The sequence below is a fragment of the Podarcis filfolensis genome, assembly GCF_964270895.1.
Source record: "Podarcis filfolensis genome assembly, chromosome: 5".
NCBI lineage: Eukaryota > Metazoa > Chordata > Lepidosauria > Squamata > Lacertidae > Podarcis > Podarcis filfolensis.
In genome coordinates, this window is record NC_139608.1 from 62,446,325 (window position 1) to 62,465,293 (window position 18,969).

General features: G+C 41.8%; 1 protein-coding gene across 5 annotated transcripts in view; it reads right to left on the reverse strand.

Moving 5' to 3' along the window:
* Positions 1–6,776: 6,776 nt before the first annotated feature.
* MYOF (myoferlin) overlaps positions 6,777–18,969 on the reverse strand; it is a 76,842-nt gene continuing 64,649 nt past the window's right edge. For all 5 annotated transcript variants that reach the window (XM_083614030.1, XM_083614029.1, XM_083614033.1 and 2 more), the window contains 12 exons: positions 17,459–17,550; positions 16,599–16,769; positions 15,460–15,608; positions 14,931–15,070; positions 13,967–14,055; positions 13,157–13,252; positions 12,460–12,601; positions 10,987–11,086; positions 10,652–10,845; positions 9,897–10,006; positions 8,205–8,352; positions 6,777–7,444 (listed from right to left, as the gene is read on the reverse strand). In XM_083614030.1, the coding sequence (XP_083470156.1) occupies positions 7,400–7,444; positions 8,205–8,352; positions 9,897–10,006; positions 10,652–10,845; positions 10,987–11,086; positions 12,460–12,601; positions 13,157–13,252; positions 13,967–14,055; positions 14,931–15,070; positions 15,460–15,608; positions 16,599–16,769; positions 17,459–17,550 (1,476 nt within the window). In that variant the 3' untranslated portion in view covers positions 6,777–7,399. The remainder of the gene's footprint in view (positions 7,445–8,204; positions 8,353–9,896; positions 10,007–10,651; positions 10,846–10,986; positions 11,087–12,459; positions 12,602–13,156; positions 13,253–13,966; positions 14,056–14,930; positions 15,071–15,459; positions 15,609–16,598; positions 16,770–17,458; positions 17,551–18,969) is intronic.

The following is an 18,969-nucleotide window of genomic DNA, read 5'->3' on the forward strand; positions in this document are numbered from 1 at the left end:
GATGAGAAACAACTCAGAGACAGTGTAAGAAATATGAAAGTCTATAGACCCAAGGAGTCATGGAAAGGAGAATGTTAACTTTTTTAAACGATGATTGCTGTTGTTTAGTTATACGTCACTTTTCAATACAAAGGCTTCCAAATAATGGTAGCATATTGATACAACAAAAGATACAATAAAATGCAACAAATCCTCAATATAAAGATAGCAAAGTCACAAAACAGAAAGGGAACAAATTGGTTCATTTTTAAGTTGTGCAGTAGAGGGAAAGGTAGGATTTCATGTTGAGGAGGACTAGGAGGTGAGGTCATATTTACATAAAAACATTGCCTGCAGTTCAGGCTTTTACACTTGGAAATGAGATGTTTTCAAGTCTATTTTATTCCTATTGTTATGGACTTTAATTTGAATGGTACTGTGTTGGGAAGTCAGATTGTCTGCCTTTCAAATGCATTGAAAAGTATTTAGTTATTTACCATGGGTTTTAGGGGAAGACTGTTTACCAAGTGGAAGGTTATTATTTTTAACCATTTCCAGAGCAGTAACTGTGTTTGCTGGTTGCAGCAAAACAAAGAAAGAGCCTTGTGGCTTTGTAAAGTATTCCTTAAGATACATGCTTTCATGGCTTACAGTCCATCAGATTTCTAATTTCACACATCTGCACATGTGCATGTCGCTAAAAAGGTTTGTTGTCAAAGCTAAATGCTATCAGATAAGGTCTTGTGATCTTCAGACAAAGGGCGGTATACAAATTTTGCTACTGCTACTACTACAACAACAACTACGGTAATACTGCTTCTACTTCCAGGAGTTCAAGGAAGTTTAGACCTTGTTTACTTGAACAGTGGCTGCCCCATGCAGTGGGGCAAACTTTGTTTTTAACACTGAGAAGTGTTTCAAAAGCAATTTGCATGCTTGCAGAGGATGTCAGCAATTAGGGTGCAAGGAGTTAAAACGCTGCATTGGCCTAGCACTACCCTCTTGCGGGAACCTCATTCTTCAGCCCTTGGGATTGTGTCCCAGGTTTCTGATTCTGAGTGACTCAGAAGGAAGTGGTTGATTTTGTATTTGTTTCTTTGAGGTACACACACACACACACACACACACACACACAGAGAGAGAGAGAGAGAGAGAGAGAGAGAGAGAGAGAGAGAGAGTACTGTCAGAAGTGCCAGTTTGGACCTCCTCAGGTTCCAAATGCCTAAAGAGTACTAAAAACATTCCAAAGGATGCCCTGTGAGTCCCAGAATAGGCCACCTCTTTCCAGGTGATCCTTCTAGGAATTAGTCTGCAGTTTTGGAGCAGCTGAATACTACCACTTAGAGCAGGGGGCGGCAAGGTTTACCTCGCCTGGGCCGGTTCACTCCAGTGGAGATCCGTCCAGGGGCCGGATCGCGTGTGCGCGTCAGCATGCACACCCACGATTTCTGGCATCTGCATCTGCACAGATGCAATTGTCGGTGTCGGCATCTACACAGATGCGATTTCTGGCGCTGCGGAAGCGAGTCCCCATGCTGCGCTTTGCCAGTTTAGCACAGCACACGGGGACTCGCCGAGCTGGTGGCTCAGTTCGGGGGCAGCTCGTGGGCCGGTTAAACAACCCCTGTGGGCCGCTTGTGGCCCATGGGCCTTAGGTTGCTGACCCCTGACCTAGAGGCAATGGCAGTTGCCTTGTTATTTATGTATTGACAGGACTGTCCTTTTAACTTCAGTCATTCAAAGAATCTTGCTTTTGCTTTTCATCATTCAAATGATTCTTTAATTGGCACAACCAAAGCATTCAGTTAGCTTCTTATTAATGTATATCTATTTTCAGAAGGATATCTATTTTCAGTTGAAGAAAAATGAGCCCAATTGCTCTGGATAGAACCATTGTATTTTATCACCATTAATTTCTATTCAGAGCAGCCCATTGAAATTAATGGGCCTAGGTTAGTCATGCCCATTAATTTCAATGAGTCTGCTCCAAGTAGGACTATAATTAGATACCCCCCAAGCTGCCAAATATTGGTACATTTAAAACAAGGAATATTTCAAAGCACTTTTCAGCTTTCATTATTGTAATGTGCATGCAGGAAAATTGCACCTTGAACTGTACTAGTTCTCTGAATGTTACATTAGACAGTTACAACATTACATAAATTACACATGCCTCTGCATGGGCACTGGAGTCTGTTTATGCATACAGTATATCAAAGTCATTTGACTGGAATTTTGGTGTGTATACTGACATCTTGTGACTGGCAGAAGAAATACAAGCAGATGTCAGTAGAGTCAGGATGGTGAAACCTGCGGCCTTCCAGATGTTGTGGGACACCAGCAGATCCCATTAGACCAAGCCAGCATGTCTGGACAAGGATGATGCAAGTTGTAGTCCAACAACATCTGGAAAACAAGTTTTACCACCCCTGCAGAGCTTTGTGTGTAATGCATTTAGGAAGGGCAGAGGCAGGTGGATGGGTATTAGATTTTTAAAAATTGTGCTGTATACATTGAGCTGGTAAAGAGAGAGGAAATAATCACAGTACGTTGTTTGTCTAGACTTCTATTCAACATAAATGAACTCTTCCCACCAAAGGCTGGTATAGTTGAAAGAGAAGTGGTGGAAGGAAGAACAGAGCACAACAAAAACAGCAGAACAAAAGAATTGAGGATGGGTCATGCATGTTTTGTTACATTAGGTCAAAGGTTCAGTTGCTGGCACCTCCAGTCTGAAGAAGCAGGAAGCAAGTGGTGTACCTGAGAGGTGTCGCTAATCATAATACCTTGCAATGCAGAAAGTCCCTGTTTTTTTGAAATGAACAGCAGTTGTGGTATGTCTCAGTATGGATTGAAGCCATAGTGTTGGGGGAGAAGCTTTCACCCAACCACTTTTCCTAATTTAAGGCCATCAAGGTATTTGCACCACGGAAGAAAACATTGGAATACCAGTTGCCAGGGTGCAGGGAGGGATCACTTAAATTGGGGGGGGAGGATTGTACAGAGAAAAAGGATATATCCCTATCAGTTATTTTTAATTGCAGTGTTTGTTTTTTAACTTAAACAAGCAAAGGTGCACAAAATCCCAAACATGGGAGGTCTGCTTTGGCTCCAACAGTAAAGCGCTTTAGCTTGATTTAGCTAACTGTTGGGTATGGGGTGGGGTGGTCTATAACAATGGTTCTCTGGGAATTAGTGATTTTGAAGCATTTCAAAATGGTTTCTAAGAAAATGAGGTTGTTTATAAACTAAGAAGTCATATGCTTGCCAGCGCTGCCGGAGAACCTTGAATCCAGATATTGACTGCAGTCCTCCAGGTCTATTTCTTCCTTGGGACTCTCCTTAGACTACATTCCCTCCCCAGGCCGCCGGCCACTCTCCCTATGCTGCATCCCTCCTTAGCCCTGCACTGCACCCTCCTCAAGGCCTTTTGCATGGCTGAAATGTGCTTCTTGCTTGCCTGAATGGAAGTGGGTGCAGGTATAGAAATCTCTGAATCTGACAAAGTAAGAATCACACCAATTGCTCCCCCACCCATTTTTGCCTCTGACCCCATTTCCACCATGTGGTTCCCGCAAAAGATTCCCAAGAGGGAATGCAGCCCTAGTACTGAAAAAAGATTCCTCTCTCCTGTCCTAAAGGAATTCTATCCTTGGCAACTGCTTACAGGAGTGGGTTCACAAAATTTTATGAAATGCTCTTTCAGTACCCGCAACATCTGTTAAATACGTTAAAATGCCAATCTCAGCAGAGAATAAATTTTATTTTCACTCCACTAGCTTCTTCTTTGCTTACTGTTCTTCCCCTCCCCCTCCTCCCTTTCTTCATCTGCACTGTACATTTAAAGCACATGTATATCACGGGACGTGGTGGCGCTGTGGGTTAAACCACAGAGCCTAGACTTGCCGATCAGAAGGTCGGCGGTTCAAATCCCCATGACAGGGTGAGCTCCCGTTGCTCGGTCCCAGCTCCTGCCCACCTAGCAGTTCAAAAGCACATCAAAGTGCAAGTAGATAAATAGGTACCGCTCAGGCGGGAAGGTAAACGGCGTTTCCGTGCGCTGCTCTGGTTCGCCAGAAGCGGCTTAGTCATGCTGGCCACATGACCCGAAAGCTGTACGCTGGCTCCCTCAGTCAATAAGACGAGATGAGCGCCACAACCCCAGAGTCGGTCACGACTGGACCTAATGGTCAGGGGTCCCTTTACCTTTATATCATCATAACAGTCATGGATTCCCCCGAAGAATCATCACAAACCCACAGTTCTAAGTCCCCTTAACAAACTATTTTGGGGAAGCCATAATCTTTAAATGTATGGTATGGATCTCTCTGCCTTCTCTCCTTCTTCCTTTTCTTCAGTTCCCTGTCAGTGGCCAGCAACTGTCTTCTTCCTCTTTTTCACTTACCAGTTCATATTCCTAGGCCTCGGGTTCCTTCAGCCACCCAGAGTTCCACTGCTTGCCAACTGCAGACATCACGCTAACCATAAAACACAGACTATGGGGTAACTCTAACACCTTAAGTTCCAGCTTTTGGTTATCATAAGTTTATGACGCTATAGCTGTTTTAGCCAAATAGCCTTTCTCCTGCAACACATTTTCATGACTGAGGCAACAGGAAAAGCTTCGTAGGGATAGCTCCCTTAAGGCAGGGTACTCTTACAAAGCACGGTGCTTTTTAAAAGTGTTTGAGCAAGTCGTAGGCATTTTTGCTGTAGGCTTTGATGAGCAGTTGTTACATATTGAAAAGATCTGCTCAATGGTTTTAGGGCTGTGAGCGGCTGATGCATTGCCAGTTCAAAAAAAATAACTTCTTGTCACCTTCACACTCCAAGTGTGAAGGATTGCTCAGGTTCCATTTTCATTATTGTTTCCCCCAGAATGGCGCTGACCAAATCTCTCTTTAATAGTATTTTAGCCTTTGGATGAAAAGCAACTCTTCTGTGTTTTCCATCCCCTGTTAAATTTGTGTCACTGACTGAAAGGCCTTAAATCAGGAGTGATCAAACTTGCATTGACACAAGTTGCTGGTTGCTGCCAGAGTATTACAATTTCAATACTGAAGTGACAATCCATGTGGATTGTGATTAGTTCCAGCTCTGAGCTGTCACGTTTAGGTCATGCCTCTCAAGTCGGTTCTTTCCAGTCCCAAATAAAAGGCTATTATATCTTGACAGCACAACCGTTCCACGCTGGCACATAACACTCCGCATTATGGAAATGATTTCCTGAAATTATACCCACCAGCTTACCTCAGAAAAATTTAGCTGATTATCATTTACCCACAAAAAGGTGCAAACCGACTGAAATCTACACATCTTTTTACACAGACGCAAGGTCTGCCCTGTCATGACTCATACCAATGGCAGAGAGAACCTCGTAACATCTATAGCTGCCATATTCTTATTGGTAGTGACAGGGCAAGCTGGGCTCCAACAGGAAATAAAGCCAAATTGCAGAATCCTAAATGTTTGCTCGTAACCACACTTCACATATAAGTATAAACATATGTTAAAACTACAGTTTGGGGTGCCCTACAATAGGGGTGCCTATTGTATTGTAACTAAAGCCTTTTCTTTATTTCGTTAGTGACATCTGAGGATGAATTGGGCAATGTCAAAAGAGGGGGGCTGGTTCACATGTGCACATATACACCATCTTGGTTATACAAGATTTGATTCCTCTCAGCTGCGTGTGTGGACTTGCTCTGTTTTAAAAGATTGTGCTAGATATTGATGGGCATGAAAGTTCTGTCTGTGATGGCTCATTCACACATGTAAGTTACAGAGAGGGCAGGATGGACTTGCAGGATGTTTAAGGCAGCAATGCTATATACACTTACTGTACTTTTCCGCGCATAAGACTAGGATTTTATCTTAAAAAGTTATGTTAAAATTTGAAGGTTGTCTTATGCACGGATAGTGTATCCCTCCATTTTCTTAATTTGTGGTCCCCCCAAAAGGAGCGTCTTATACACGGGGGGTGTGTGTGTGTTATACACAGAAAAATATGGTAACTGGATAGCGGTTGTGGTTCCTTAGGGAGCAACAAACCACATTCCCAGGTACAAATATAATGGGAAGCCAAGGTGATTGGATAGTGTACCCTCAACCCCCTGGCTTGCTGTAGCAGTCAATCCTATATCAGGGGTCAGCAAACTTTTTTCGCAGGGGGCCGGTCCACTGTCCCTCAGACCTTGTGGGGGACTGGACTATATTTTTCGGGGGGGGGGGATATCTCCCCTCCCTTCTCCACAGCACTGGATGAGCCCCGGTGGCTGCTTACCTGTGCCTTGTGAGTGGCAAGGGCTGGCGGTGGCAGCAGAGGGATGATGAGCAGCGCGAAAGGGCTGGCTCCGGAGAGGGGCTGCTTAAAATGGCGCCTAGCCAACCGTGGCTCAACAAAGCCCAGCCACCTTCCTCCTCTAGGCAGGGTGGGGAGAAGCCAGGAAGAGAAAGGGAGGAGGCGCCACCAAGATGTGGGTTTTTTTGGGGGGGGGGGAAATGGCGCAGCCTGAACAATCAGAATCCCCACACCGATCCACGCGGCGATTCCCGGACTGACCACGGGCCGGATCCAGAAGGCAATTGGGCCGGATCCAGCCCCCGGGTCTTAGTTTGCCGACCCATGTCCTATATAGTTAATCCTCACTCACCCCATTCATTGATTTCAGTGGGATTATGGGTATCCAGCTGCACACTATTGTAATTATGATACTACCACCGTCTTGACATCTGATTTTTGCTGTTGTGAACACATAATTGAAATTAGAAGTAACTATAATAATCACAATGATAAATCATGAGTTTATATTGCTTTATTTCATCGTTTTGCTCAAAAAGTTGAACCACAGCGAACGGAAGCTTGTTGCTGTAAATATGACCTTTTAAAAACATGAGGTTCACACAGCTGGTGAACAATTATTATTGCACTGTTTTGTTTTTTTTCATTTCTAAAAATGTAAGTAGTGCCTGCTTTTTCCATAAATCAAGAGGCAGGATTTCAAAGTGCTCATGATAAAAAAAAATACTTTAAGTAGAGTGCATCTTTAAAAAGGAGAGAGAAAGAGAAAGCTTTCTGGAATAATGTTTTTGGAAAGTAATTTTTAAAACAGATGATAACATAACGAGAAAATGAACTGTTGTAGTCAAAACGCTGAACTGTAGCATAGTATTTTACAGTTGGCACCACCCAATACATCATACATAACAGTTCAATTCTTAGAAATGACCCTCTTCCTGGTTAAAAACACAAGCAGCTTGATTTATGCCGCAATCCTATCCAGGGAGTAAATCCCACTGAATACAGTGTGGCTTGGTTTTGAGTAGATATGTATAGGATTATCAGGTGGTTATGTTTGGTCCAAAGGCGGAGGTTTCAAAACCTTACTGGAATGTAACATTTTATAGGAAAGGATCTTCCTTATTTAGGTGGAAATGGATTCACAATCTTCATTGACAGGTAGTTCTACAAAAAAAGAGAAGGAAAGGTGATCAAAGTGCATTCTGAATTTAAACACACACTTATTTTAGTTGAAGAGTGTTTCGCTAAAACTCAGTTCAACATACTTTTAATTTAATTTAGGCTCTTTATATCCTGTCCCACACCCACAGATCTCTGGGCAGGTAACAATAAAACCCATAAAACCACATTATCAATTATAAAAACCACAACAATACAATCAAAATAGCAATTGAAACCATTTCAAATGGCAGGGAAGCTATTGTCAAAGACCTGGACAGGACAGCCTGGCATCTAAAGGTCAGCAGTTTAGGCACCAACTAGATTTCAAGGGGGAGGAAATTCCAAAACTAGGGTGCCACCATTAATGTCTGCCCTTGTTTCCCAGCAAAATGTACCATTCTAATGCTGGGATGCTAAGGATCATCCTCCCCAGATGCATCATCTGAAAAATTTGGATTTGGCTGGAAAATGTATTGGCAGAGCTTTGAGAACTGGAGTAACTCTGGCTAGTGGTCTCAGTCAACAAAGCCGCTAGCTGCTACATCTGCATTACATCTTGTTCCAAGTTATCTTCAGAGATAAACCCTCCGAAGATATAAAATTCCCTTAAGTGAAATGACAGGCAATTTATTTCCTTCCCTTTCCAATTCATGTACTGCTTCCTGGACAGGAGCATCAGGCTTGTATCCTGAATATAAGCCTATAACAGACAGACGCAATGTCACAAGCTAAAAACACTATTACACATTTTTTAAATGCTTACCGGCAGTGAGTACAGAAGAATTGCTGCAAACAAGATCACAATCAGGAGGAGGATGATGCCAATGAAGACCCACTTAAATCTGCGCCACACAATGAACTTCATTGTCTTGCATGGATTTGTGAACCAAAGGAAAGATGTATCTGGTCGGCTATATTTTGGAACAACAACAAAAGTTGGTTACCTTAGCAAGAAACATAGGATACCAAGTAACTCACATATTTATTGCTAATGGGCTCTTGATTTTGTGTAAGACAAAGATTGCCAACCTGGTAGCCTCTGAACAATTTGGACTACAATTCCCATCAACCCCTGCCAGCAATAGTCGGGGATCATGGGAGTTGCAGTCCAGCAATATCTGGAGGGTATCACCTTGGCTACCCCATTATAGCTGATCATGCTTAGAGCATCTCATACAAAGACAAAAGGCAGGTGTTTTAAAATAAGACCTGTTTGAGCCAATTTGCTGTAAATTCACATTTCTACTGGCTTTATCTTCTTGTATGCAGGTTAGGAGTCTTCAGGTGAGAGTCTTCAATCTATTCACTTCTATGGAGCTGAGCCTGCTATTCCAAATATTGAGTTGGGGAAAGGAAACTGGGTTTCTCCCATTCAGCATTTTCCTAGCTGCATGGTGCCTTTGGAATTTTGCCAGCCCTGTCATTGGGCCAACCTTGCTTCTAAATCTTACACAGTAGTTTTCTATCCCTCATCCTTTTCATTTTCTTGCAGTGTTTGCCTGGCCTTAATCTCTCTTGATGCCACTACCAGCTGTGCTCTGATGTCACACAGTTGTAATGGTTCCTCCATGACTTCCATTGCCTACTCTGCTCTGAGAAGGTTCAAACAATTCAAGAACTAGGGAGCCGAATCCCAATATGAAATCTGAATGCCAAGTTTCATTGACAATTTTTTATTAATGAAATCACATTACTATTACCTACATGTTGCATTGGGCTTTTACATGACTCCTTACTGGCAAATCAGTCAAGTGGGGTTTAAATGAAAACAGACACATGATATTTGCTGCTTAGGTATAAAAGTTAAATTATCTGGAAACTTAGTAAAGCCTAGCATATAATGTCTCATATTTATAAAACTAAAGACCAGATAGTTCAGAATTTTGATCATGTGCTGCAGAGAGGGCCTATATATCATGGATAGGTGCTATAAAGTATCCAGAATATTGTTGATGCTAAATGTTTTAAAATAGTTGATTTGTTTAATTCATGTTACAGTCTGTTATTTCTTGAGAACACTGTGTTGGATCCTGACTTGGTCATGCTTAGAATAAAATCATTTATTTCAATGGGTTTACATTAAGCCTGACTAAGGTCACACCCACATGATACATTTAAAGCACTCTTATATCACTTTTAACAGTTGTGGCTTCCCCCATGAATTGTAGTTTGTTAAGGGTGCTGGAAATTGTCTCCTAACTTTCAACACCATTAACAAACTGTAGCTCCCAGGATTCTTGGGGGGAAGCCATGACTTTTAAAGTGGTATAAGGGTGCTTCAGATGTATGGCACAGATGTCTAGATTTGGCATAGCATTCATTCATTTCCCATCTCCACAACTTCCATCATCCACAGCCAGCATAGCCAATCAGGGATGATGGGAACTGTAGTCCAACAACATCTGGATACTCAAGGTTAAAGAATATTGAATTCAAATATAGCAAAGTATCTTACTTTGGTTGCTCTAATTTGGGGTTCATATTAGGTTCATCTCTGCCTTTACCAGCTGGCCGTTCATCAATGTCTTTTTCACCAAGGACTTCCAGAGTCATCTCAACTTTACCCTTCAAATAAATGAAAATACCATCAAGGATTTCACAATGAAAGTAAAACAGACCTCCAGTGTCAGGCATTACAGATGAAGAAGAGAAAATACACAGGGTGGGCTAGGTTCTTAATGCTTCCCATTAAGTTTTAAGAAACAAAACTGGAAATTTGTGTGCATAGAATCCTTGGGTTTATATGCCACAAAACACTAATTATAATATATTTTCAAGCCATATAAAATGGGGGGGGGCAGCATGCATGGAGATATAGATCACAGCTCTTGAATCAGAAAATATTATGAATGCATTAAAATCAATGGGAGACAAGCTATTCATGTCAATTGGTCCTGGATGCAATCACTGGGTCTTATTGTGCACATCTGGGGCAGGTTAATGATAAGTTATTCCAGCCTCTTCCAACTTGGTGCCCTCCATATGTTTTTGACAATAGCTCTCATTAGCCCCAGCTCTGATGATGGACACAACATCTGCAGGTCACCAGTCTGAGGAAGGCTGATATTATGATATTATGATATTTTGCTCATGATATTTAAGGAAGGCGGAGAAGTGCTTGAGGGGAAGGGAGTTATAAGAGATTTAGAGGCAAAATGAAACCCTGGCAACTAATGATGTAATTATTTATGCATATTAACGGGGACGTACAGCCAAAACACGGGAGCCATCTTTTTCTGCATAGCATGGCCACCATCCTCTCATGGATTTCTGTTCAAAGAGTGAAGCAATCTTAGGGGTCTTGAGAGTGTTAGTTGGCTTGTATTCTGGAATCATGTCCAAAGAGCACTTTTCTGGAGACTTTGCTGGCACAATTGCATTGTGTAAATCAAGTTCAACAAAACCTATAGGAAAAGACAGAAGGGTTGGTGGGTGGGAAATCTGGTCACACAATTCGTTTCTCTCCAAATGAAAACTTGACAAAAATCTCTCCCTTTGCAAAACTCCCCACCCACCCAACCCATATTATACTTCAAAGGGCATACCAAGATAGTCATCCAAGGAAAACTTATCATTGTCCCATATTTGAATAAGCAGCTTGGGTGGAATTCTGAATTCTGTATTGTCAAGGCTCCAAAAGTGTTCCTAAGGAGAACAAAACCAGTAAAAAGAAATTGTAGTTTTCATGCCTGCTGCAGTGACCCAACCTCCCTCGCACTGCCCCTAATTCCATCTCTCTGTTAGCAGCATTTCCACAAACAGGGAGTTGTGACTACAGGAAAAAAGTGTGTGCCTAAAGCTGGGTTGTGCAACCTTTTGGCCCACTGGGGGACCCAGTTCCCCAAACCACATCTACCTATCAATCAGCTCATGTTTGGGCAGGTGATCTCAGATGATGGGCAGAGTTATATTCTGCATTGGCCACACTCACCATTTCCTACAAGGAACAGCACTATGCAGCCACAGCAGCACACTCAACATCAGCTAATGAGCGAAGAGTGAAATCCTGCTCAGTGCTCATTTGCTGCTTAATATATCCCCCCCCCACCTCTGCAGGCCAATTTTGATGAGTCAGACACCTGACATCATCATGACTGACAGTGCATGGCTCCACCCACCTGTCAAAGTTGGCCAGTAGAGGTAGAATGAGATAGCGATTTGGTCTGCTGGCCAAAAAGGATCACATTCAAAAGCAATTCATTAGAATGTCCTCTGCTTGCCTAAGCTGGTGAAAACTTTTGCTGCTGCACTCACAGCAGACAAGTAATCTGTTTCCTTACATCTGAACTGTCAAAATAGTTGCTTTTTTATTTTTTAAAAAGAATCCTACCTGAAATTTTCACACTATGAAACATTTTAATATTATGCAGGTTTGTAGTTCTGGAGCCAAAAAGGTGTGGGGTTTATTTTTTGTATCTTAGAACTCATTATCAGACATAGTGGAAAGAAAACTGTATCTCAGGGATATGCAAAGCAAGGTTCATATTTGCATTTTTAAATGTTCAGGTGGCAAGGAGTGACGAATACTTGCTTGAATGTGTGAATTTGGTAAAGGCCACAATCTGACCTACCTATGGGCCACTCTAGATATGACATTACAGACACCTGTAGTAGTTCTTCCAATATTAAGGCTGATTTTTTATATATATGAAAAGCAGATGTGGGAGGCTGAAAGTTTCAGTGGAAGGGCTTCTTAACCCTTTCTACTCTGGTCATTTCCTTCCCAAAATCATGTTCTTACACTCTGCTACTTTTCCATCCTCTATGGATGGAAAAGCATCTGTGCAGGGGAACAGCAAATCTGAGCAGAAAAAAACAAAGGAGGGGAAAGAACTTTCCTTCCATCCCAAACAGATCTACCAAAACATGTGGCAGTGGAGGCTGCAGTTTGCTGTGTCATTTTTTTTTTTAAAGATTCAGGAAAAATCTACACACCACCTCAGTGTCCTGGTGCAAGGCTTTTGGCTGTGAATGGCCAAGCTTAATTTTTATTATTAACATAATCAGAGAAGAATCACCTTTTTTGAAACTGTACAGAGCTGCTCAGCTGGGAAATACTCAAAAGGAAAAATAAATCTCCAGTTGAAGTTCCCTTCCCCGTCTAGGGACCTGTAATGCACATCTGTTTTCTGCTTATTTTCTTCATGGCCAGGCATCCATCTGAAACTCAGAAACAAGGACATTTAGCTGTGCACAGTGAATAGGACTGATGGCTTTGCACAATGCAGCAACACTTCACCGCAGCTTTGGAGCTGTAATGTCTATGTTGCAAAACACCAGAACTGAAACAGAGACCCTGGCACTCTACTGTCTGATTTCATCCCAAATAGCTCCACTAATCTCAGTGTAATGTGGCCAGTTCTGCCAGTTAGATATCTTGCCAGTAATCGGTCCCAATGTCCCCATTAAACTTCCTACACCCAAGATAACAAAGAAGTCATTTGACAGGGCCAGCTCAATACATTTTCGTGCCTGAGGACAACGTTCCAGCCTTTCATTAATTCCTTCTTCCATGAATTACATCACAGGCTGACAGGCAATGGCTTTTCATGCTTCCAGACATGGGTTTTCCCCTCCTTGAGCTGCTGGGGATTGAACCTGGAAACGTCTGCAGGCAACGTTCAATGCAGTGGTACTCTTAATGAGAACCAGACCTTTAAACTGATCTTACAGTTGTGTTCATCATTAACAAGATCTGGGATATGGGTCTCTTACCCTTTCACATAGATATCACTCATCTCTTCCCCTGTGATGCTTTTTTCATCCAGGATGACATCCTTTGTGTTCCACACAATTACCCGCAGCTCATACCTGTAATACAGGATTTGCTCTTAGGTTTATATCCAGCAGATCAGAGGGAGCCAATATGGTTCGTTCCCGATGTTTTGGACTACAGTTCCCATCATCACCAGCCAGCATGGCCAATGGTCAGGAATGGTTAAACTTGTAAAGGGTTCCCATTCATCTTTAAAGTCACAGTTATCCTCGTCATGTAATTTGTGTGTCAGTATTTAAAGAAACAACAAAATGAACTGGACTCCTTGGCAGGTTTTGAATAAACATTCACAAACTTTTTACTGATAATATTTAGATAGATAAATTAAGGATCTGTACAGTTTTGTAACATGCAGAAAATAACATATGTTGGTAAACCAGAGAGAGGAGCTGAGGGAAGTCCGGGGGGGGGGGAGAGAAGGGGAGGGTGGGTTATGTTTTGGTGAGGGGAAAATAGGGGGGATTTAAGGATGATATGCTTTTTGATAATATGTTATGTTGAAATTACTAATAAAAAATATTTTTAAAAAAGGAATGGTTAAACTTGTAGTCCACAACATTTGGAAGGCACTTGGTTGGATATCCCTGTTGTGGAGTATAAAGAACACGTTTGTATTCTAGCAGTGGAAAGGACTGGAACAGAATACGAAGTAAATGCAAACACTGTGCTCATAATCATCACTGCAGTTAAAGAGTCAGCATGGAAGTTCCAAAAAAGCATGCCACCTACCACAATCCTTATTTACTTACTTCTTAGCCTTGCGAGGAGTGATGTTGAAAGGAGGGCCGGGTGGACCCATGCTTTTGGGGAAAACATCCACCCACATCTGAAGCTTCCCCTGCATCAAGTAAGGCAATCGTGTCAGGTCTTTTTTTTTAAAAAAAAAAAACCTGTTATATGACATTATCAGTATTCCAATTTGATATCATGGCCTGAATCCAAACAACCATGCAGCTTATTGCATATGCATAGTTAGACCTTGGGCTTGATTCTCCACTCTTACACCTGCCTACCATGTCACATGGCAACACATGGTTGAAACACATGAGACCTTTCAAAAGTAATTTATGACATGGCATTGCTGGGTTTCCTGTTGTTTCAAGGTGAAGATGTCAGAAATTTCACTTGGAACGCCCAAGCCCTTGCCACAGTCAATACAGCGCTTGAAGTGCTGTGAAAAATTACAGGTCTTTACCAAAACATCAAGAACGGAATACTGCAGTGACCCATGAAACAGCTTCTCATACCACTTCATATAATAACAAAACAAACAAAAAACAATGCTTAACATGCAGGGGGGAAACCAGAAGCTCACCCTGCCCCCAAATGACAAAATATGATAAAGATGAAAAATCCTCATCCAGCTCTAATTGTGTGTGGTATTTTTTTGAGGGGGGGGGGTTGATACAGCTAGAGGTCCCAGTGGATACACAGTGCACTTTTTTTCTTCTAAAAAAATGTTTAGGGGTACTGTCATTTTCCTACTCCTATTGAAATACTGCCCCTCAATGAGGCCAAACTTAGATTCATAAAGAGTTTAGGGGTAGGCGTCCCCCTGCGTCCTCCCAGAAAAAAACACTGTATCTACATCAGGTATGTGATGCCAAGCCAGTCACCAGGGGACTTGGTGGATGTAACTGATGTAGAGATGAGCTCCTTGAAAGAAAAGTGGGATATAAATGCAGTAATAAGTAAAATATAAATGTATAGTACTTGTGAGATGTTTGGCTGGAAGGTACTGTACAAAGTTCTTGTCTCTACATGCTCAGGCACCAAGCCCTGAGTTCTGAGAATGTAAAGGGCAAGCCGTTCTTCACCAGGCCCAAGGTGTTCATGCAGGTTTTTGTTGGCCTCTGAAGTAAAGAAAGAAAAATGTAAATCAGTAGGCATTCACAGCCAAATACTGAAATTACCAAGTATAAATATATACAATCATTCAATAGATTTATTGTGGACCAAGAACAGCCTGCTAGATCTATGAGCACATAGGGTTTTCACTGCTAGCTATGGAAAGGCAAAATTCCACTCAGTCATGCATTGCATCTCTTTCACTTTCCTATAGCGAACAATTGGAAAGCCCCAGTTCCACATGCTGATCTGGTTTTCCACGTCAAAACTACTGGCTACAATTGACAGTGAAGTTTCAATTCTATATTCTTATAAATATAAATGCTCAAGGAAAACACAGTGGGGACAGCACAAACACAAATCAGCGAAACTCAATAACAAGGAGAAAACTCACCAAATTCTTCCAAAGTGTATTCTCTTCCTCCATAACTAATCCTCCTCCCGTTTTCAGAAAGGACTGGGGGAGAATAGCCTTTGACCCTGGCTAAATTTTGCAAGAGTTGTGTTGGCTTCAGTTGGTCTCTCCATGTATTGATACCTGAGCTTTTTTAGGAATTAAGAGAAAAATTCAGGATAGATAGACAGCATGTCTCTTGGATACAGGCACATCATTTCTTAGTAACACTTTGCCATATTCCTCAATATGATGAATGAGTGGATGGAATTATGTTGAATTTAAAAGACGGGAATTCGACTCCACAATAGGGTGTTTTGCGAAACTAAAATACGCTAGGCTATTTTGGAGCCTATGAGAACTAGTTTAGCCTTCTTCTGAGCCCAAGTGATTTTCCCTCCATTGCCAATCACCTATTTCAAGCCTGGACAAACTGTGCTCACTCAGCTTCAAATCATAGTTGATAAAGCTGGCTGTTTTCACTAAGCATAGTTAAGATTAACCACATTTTATGGTTCGGAGGATACACTAAACTGTGGCTAATCTAAAATGGAAGCGGAGCTTCTAATTTTTTTCTAGCCAAGCTGGAGGAAAAGAATGAAGTACCGTATATGAGTCTGGGTGGATGCTATGCTCATTCCTGAAACCATGGTTTAGTGTTATGTCTGAATGAAGCCAAACATACACACACTTCTAGGCTATTTTTTTTGTTGCAATGAAAATGAAGTGCCCACATGAAGGATGCTTCCCCCTTGATTTCTTACACACACTGAAGCTGTAAAATATTATTTGGCACTGCTCACAAGGGCTTCCCATTTCCTGCAATGAAAGCAGCAGTCTTGGATAAGAATCCTTTTTACTTATGAAGCTGCCTCATTGAGAAGCTCACATGTGCAGGAGCTTCAGGGGCACATTGGCATATATATAGGATTCTGAACTGAGGTAAGTTCAGTGCAGACAATGCTTTAATCAGGAAAGTCATAGCATATCCTATCACAGTCTGTGAAAATGCAGTAAATATGAGACGTTAAGTCCAGCCAAGATAACTGCTTCTAAGGAACGTCGTTTTCGCAGGGAGACATTTAATCATGGGCTTAGGTTTTCCATGTTTTTAATAGCTATAGTAGTGAGCAACTTACACACAGTACTGCTGTGGTATTCCACATTGAGATCCAAAGCGGGAGAGAAATCTGTTTTCCAAATCAATGATGGTTTCACCAACTTTTTCATCTCGAGTCAGCATATCATAGTCATAAACAGAAATTTTCAGATCCTTCTCTTGAGGCAAGAAGCAACTCAGTTCGTACATTCTAAACACAGGAATATTTGGCATGTTTGAAATTCAGAAAACTAACCACCCTGAAAACATTAGTGACACTCACAACAAATACGATCAGCATTTTTCATAAACCAGTAAGCCACTGCAATTGGAATTACTAGTTAAACTCCCTGCAAGGGTCACTATGGACCTGTGGACTGATAAAGATAATTAGCTGATAGAAAAAAAAACCAGCAAATGAGTACTAGAAAAATGCTTATTTGTAAATTATAAATACATTTTATTTCATCACATTCTGAGGACATTAGCATATCATTAGCATAAGGATTAAGCCCTCTACCTTCTTACAAAATCCCCCACCCCTTTAAAAAAATTGTATACAATTCCAGGTTATTAACTGGAATATTAGTACTATCAGTAGAATATATAAGCATTTTTAAATGGGAGAATTTTCTTCTTCTGTAAATTGAGGTGAGTGTTATAGTCCATCCCTCACTGTGTTCTAATCCAATTCAGGATCCTCCCATAACAGAAAACCAGAAGAAGAGCGTGCCACACTTTTTCCCCATTCCCCTGACTTTTTTTTTATAAGTAAGAGTAAGGTGAAATAATGATTTCTTGAAACAAAATTAAGGCTATAACAAGGCATAATTGTTCTTTAAACTATGAGAGGATTAGAGCCATTCTAATCACACAGAAGGAGGAAGTCTTAAAAGTTACCTGCCAAAAATTGGATTGATAGTGTTGGGAATATAATGATCTCTGTCTTCCACCACTTTTTTGCCCAAGGTGATTTTAATATAAGGATCACACTGTTTGGAAACAAGGGTATTGTTAATTCATGTGCACTGTAGGATTGATAATTAATACAAGCCACATTTTCTACGAAGGTCCATGTCTATATATGGAGCTCCTACACAAGGAAATTTCCCAAGGAAATTTGGCAGACAGAACAGCTCTGGGCATGCAGCCTTTTGTGCAGATAGAGCTGGTCCTTTCACCTAAGAGGCTGGGGAACCACTCCAGCTCTTCCCAGCAAGGAACTCCATTTATGCCATGGTGCACTGGTCCCTGCAAGTACGGTAATTGCTATGTCAGTCATTACAGTCCTTATCTCATCTATTGCTGTGACACCACTGTGAGGCAGGTAACAGATGCTGCCTTTTAAGAGATATAGATGGGGAAGTGACTTGCTTAGGAGCACCTGGGGGAGTCCACGTCCACCTGAAAATTTCAGCCCAGATTCTCAATTCCAAGTCTGGCATTCTCAGTCATGGTATTATTTTATAAAAGATTTCAGTATTCATATCTCTGTACAGTCCTACCTTGGATCCCAAATGCCTTGTGAGTCGAACATTTTGGCTCCCGAATGCCGCAAACCCAGAAATGAGTGTTCTGGTTTGCGATCGTTCTTCAGAACCTGAATGTCTGACATGGCTTCTGTGGCTTCTAATTGGCTTCAGAAGCTTTCTGCAGCCAATCGGAAGCTGTACCTTGGTTTCCAGCCCTGTATACCTGAAGGAGTGTCTCCACCCCCATCGTTCTGCCCGGACACTGAGGTCCAGTGCCGAGGGCCTTCTGGCGGTTCCCTCACCATGAGAAGCAAAGCTACAGGGAACCAGGCAGAGGGCCTTCTCAGTAGTGGTGTCCGCCCTGTGGAACGCCCTCCCATCAAATGTCAAAGAGATAAACAACTACCTGACATTTAGAAGACATCTGAAGGCAGCCCTGTTCAGGGAAGTTTTTAATGTGTGACATTTTAATGTATTTTTAATCTTTGTTGGAAGCCACCCAGAGTGGCTGGGGAAATGCAGCCAGATGGGTGGAGTACAAATAATAAATTATTATTGTTATTATTGTTATTATTGTGAACATTTTTGGAAGTGTAATGAACTTCCAGAACGGATTCCGTTTGACTTCCGAGGTACCACTGTATATATCTGCCTATTTCTTCCTGCAAAATTATTATTATTAATAATAATATTATCCGAATCCTGGTCTAAACCAGAATCCTGGTCCAAAGCTGTACTACAACTTGCAGACCAGGGATGTCTAACTGGTCAATCATGAGGTTCTGGTGTTGATTACGGGCTCCCTTGTGGTGGCATAAGAGCATCCGGCCCCTCCCCCTCCTCCATTCACGCATGATCGTTAGAACAGAAGACAGAGTTTTCGCTGCGAGGCAGATTGTTCCCTTGGTGAGTGACATTTTCCTCTCCAAAATGGGACTT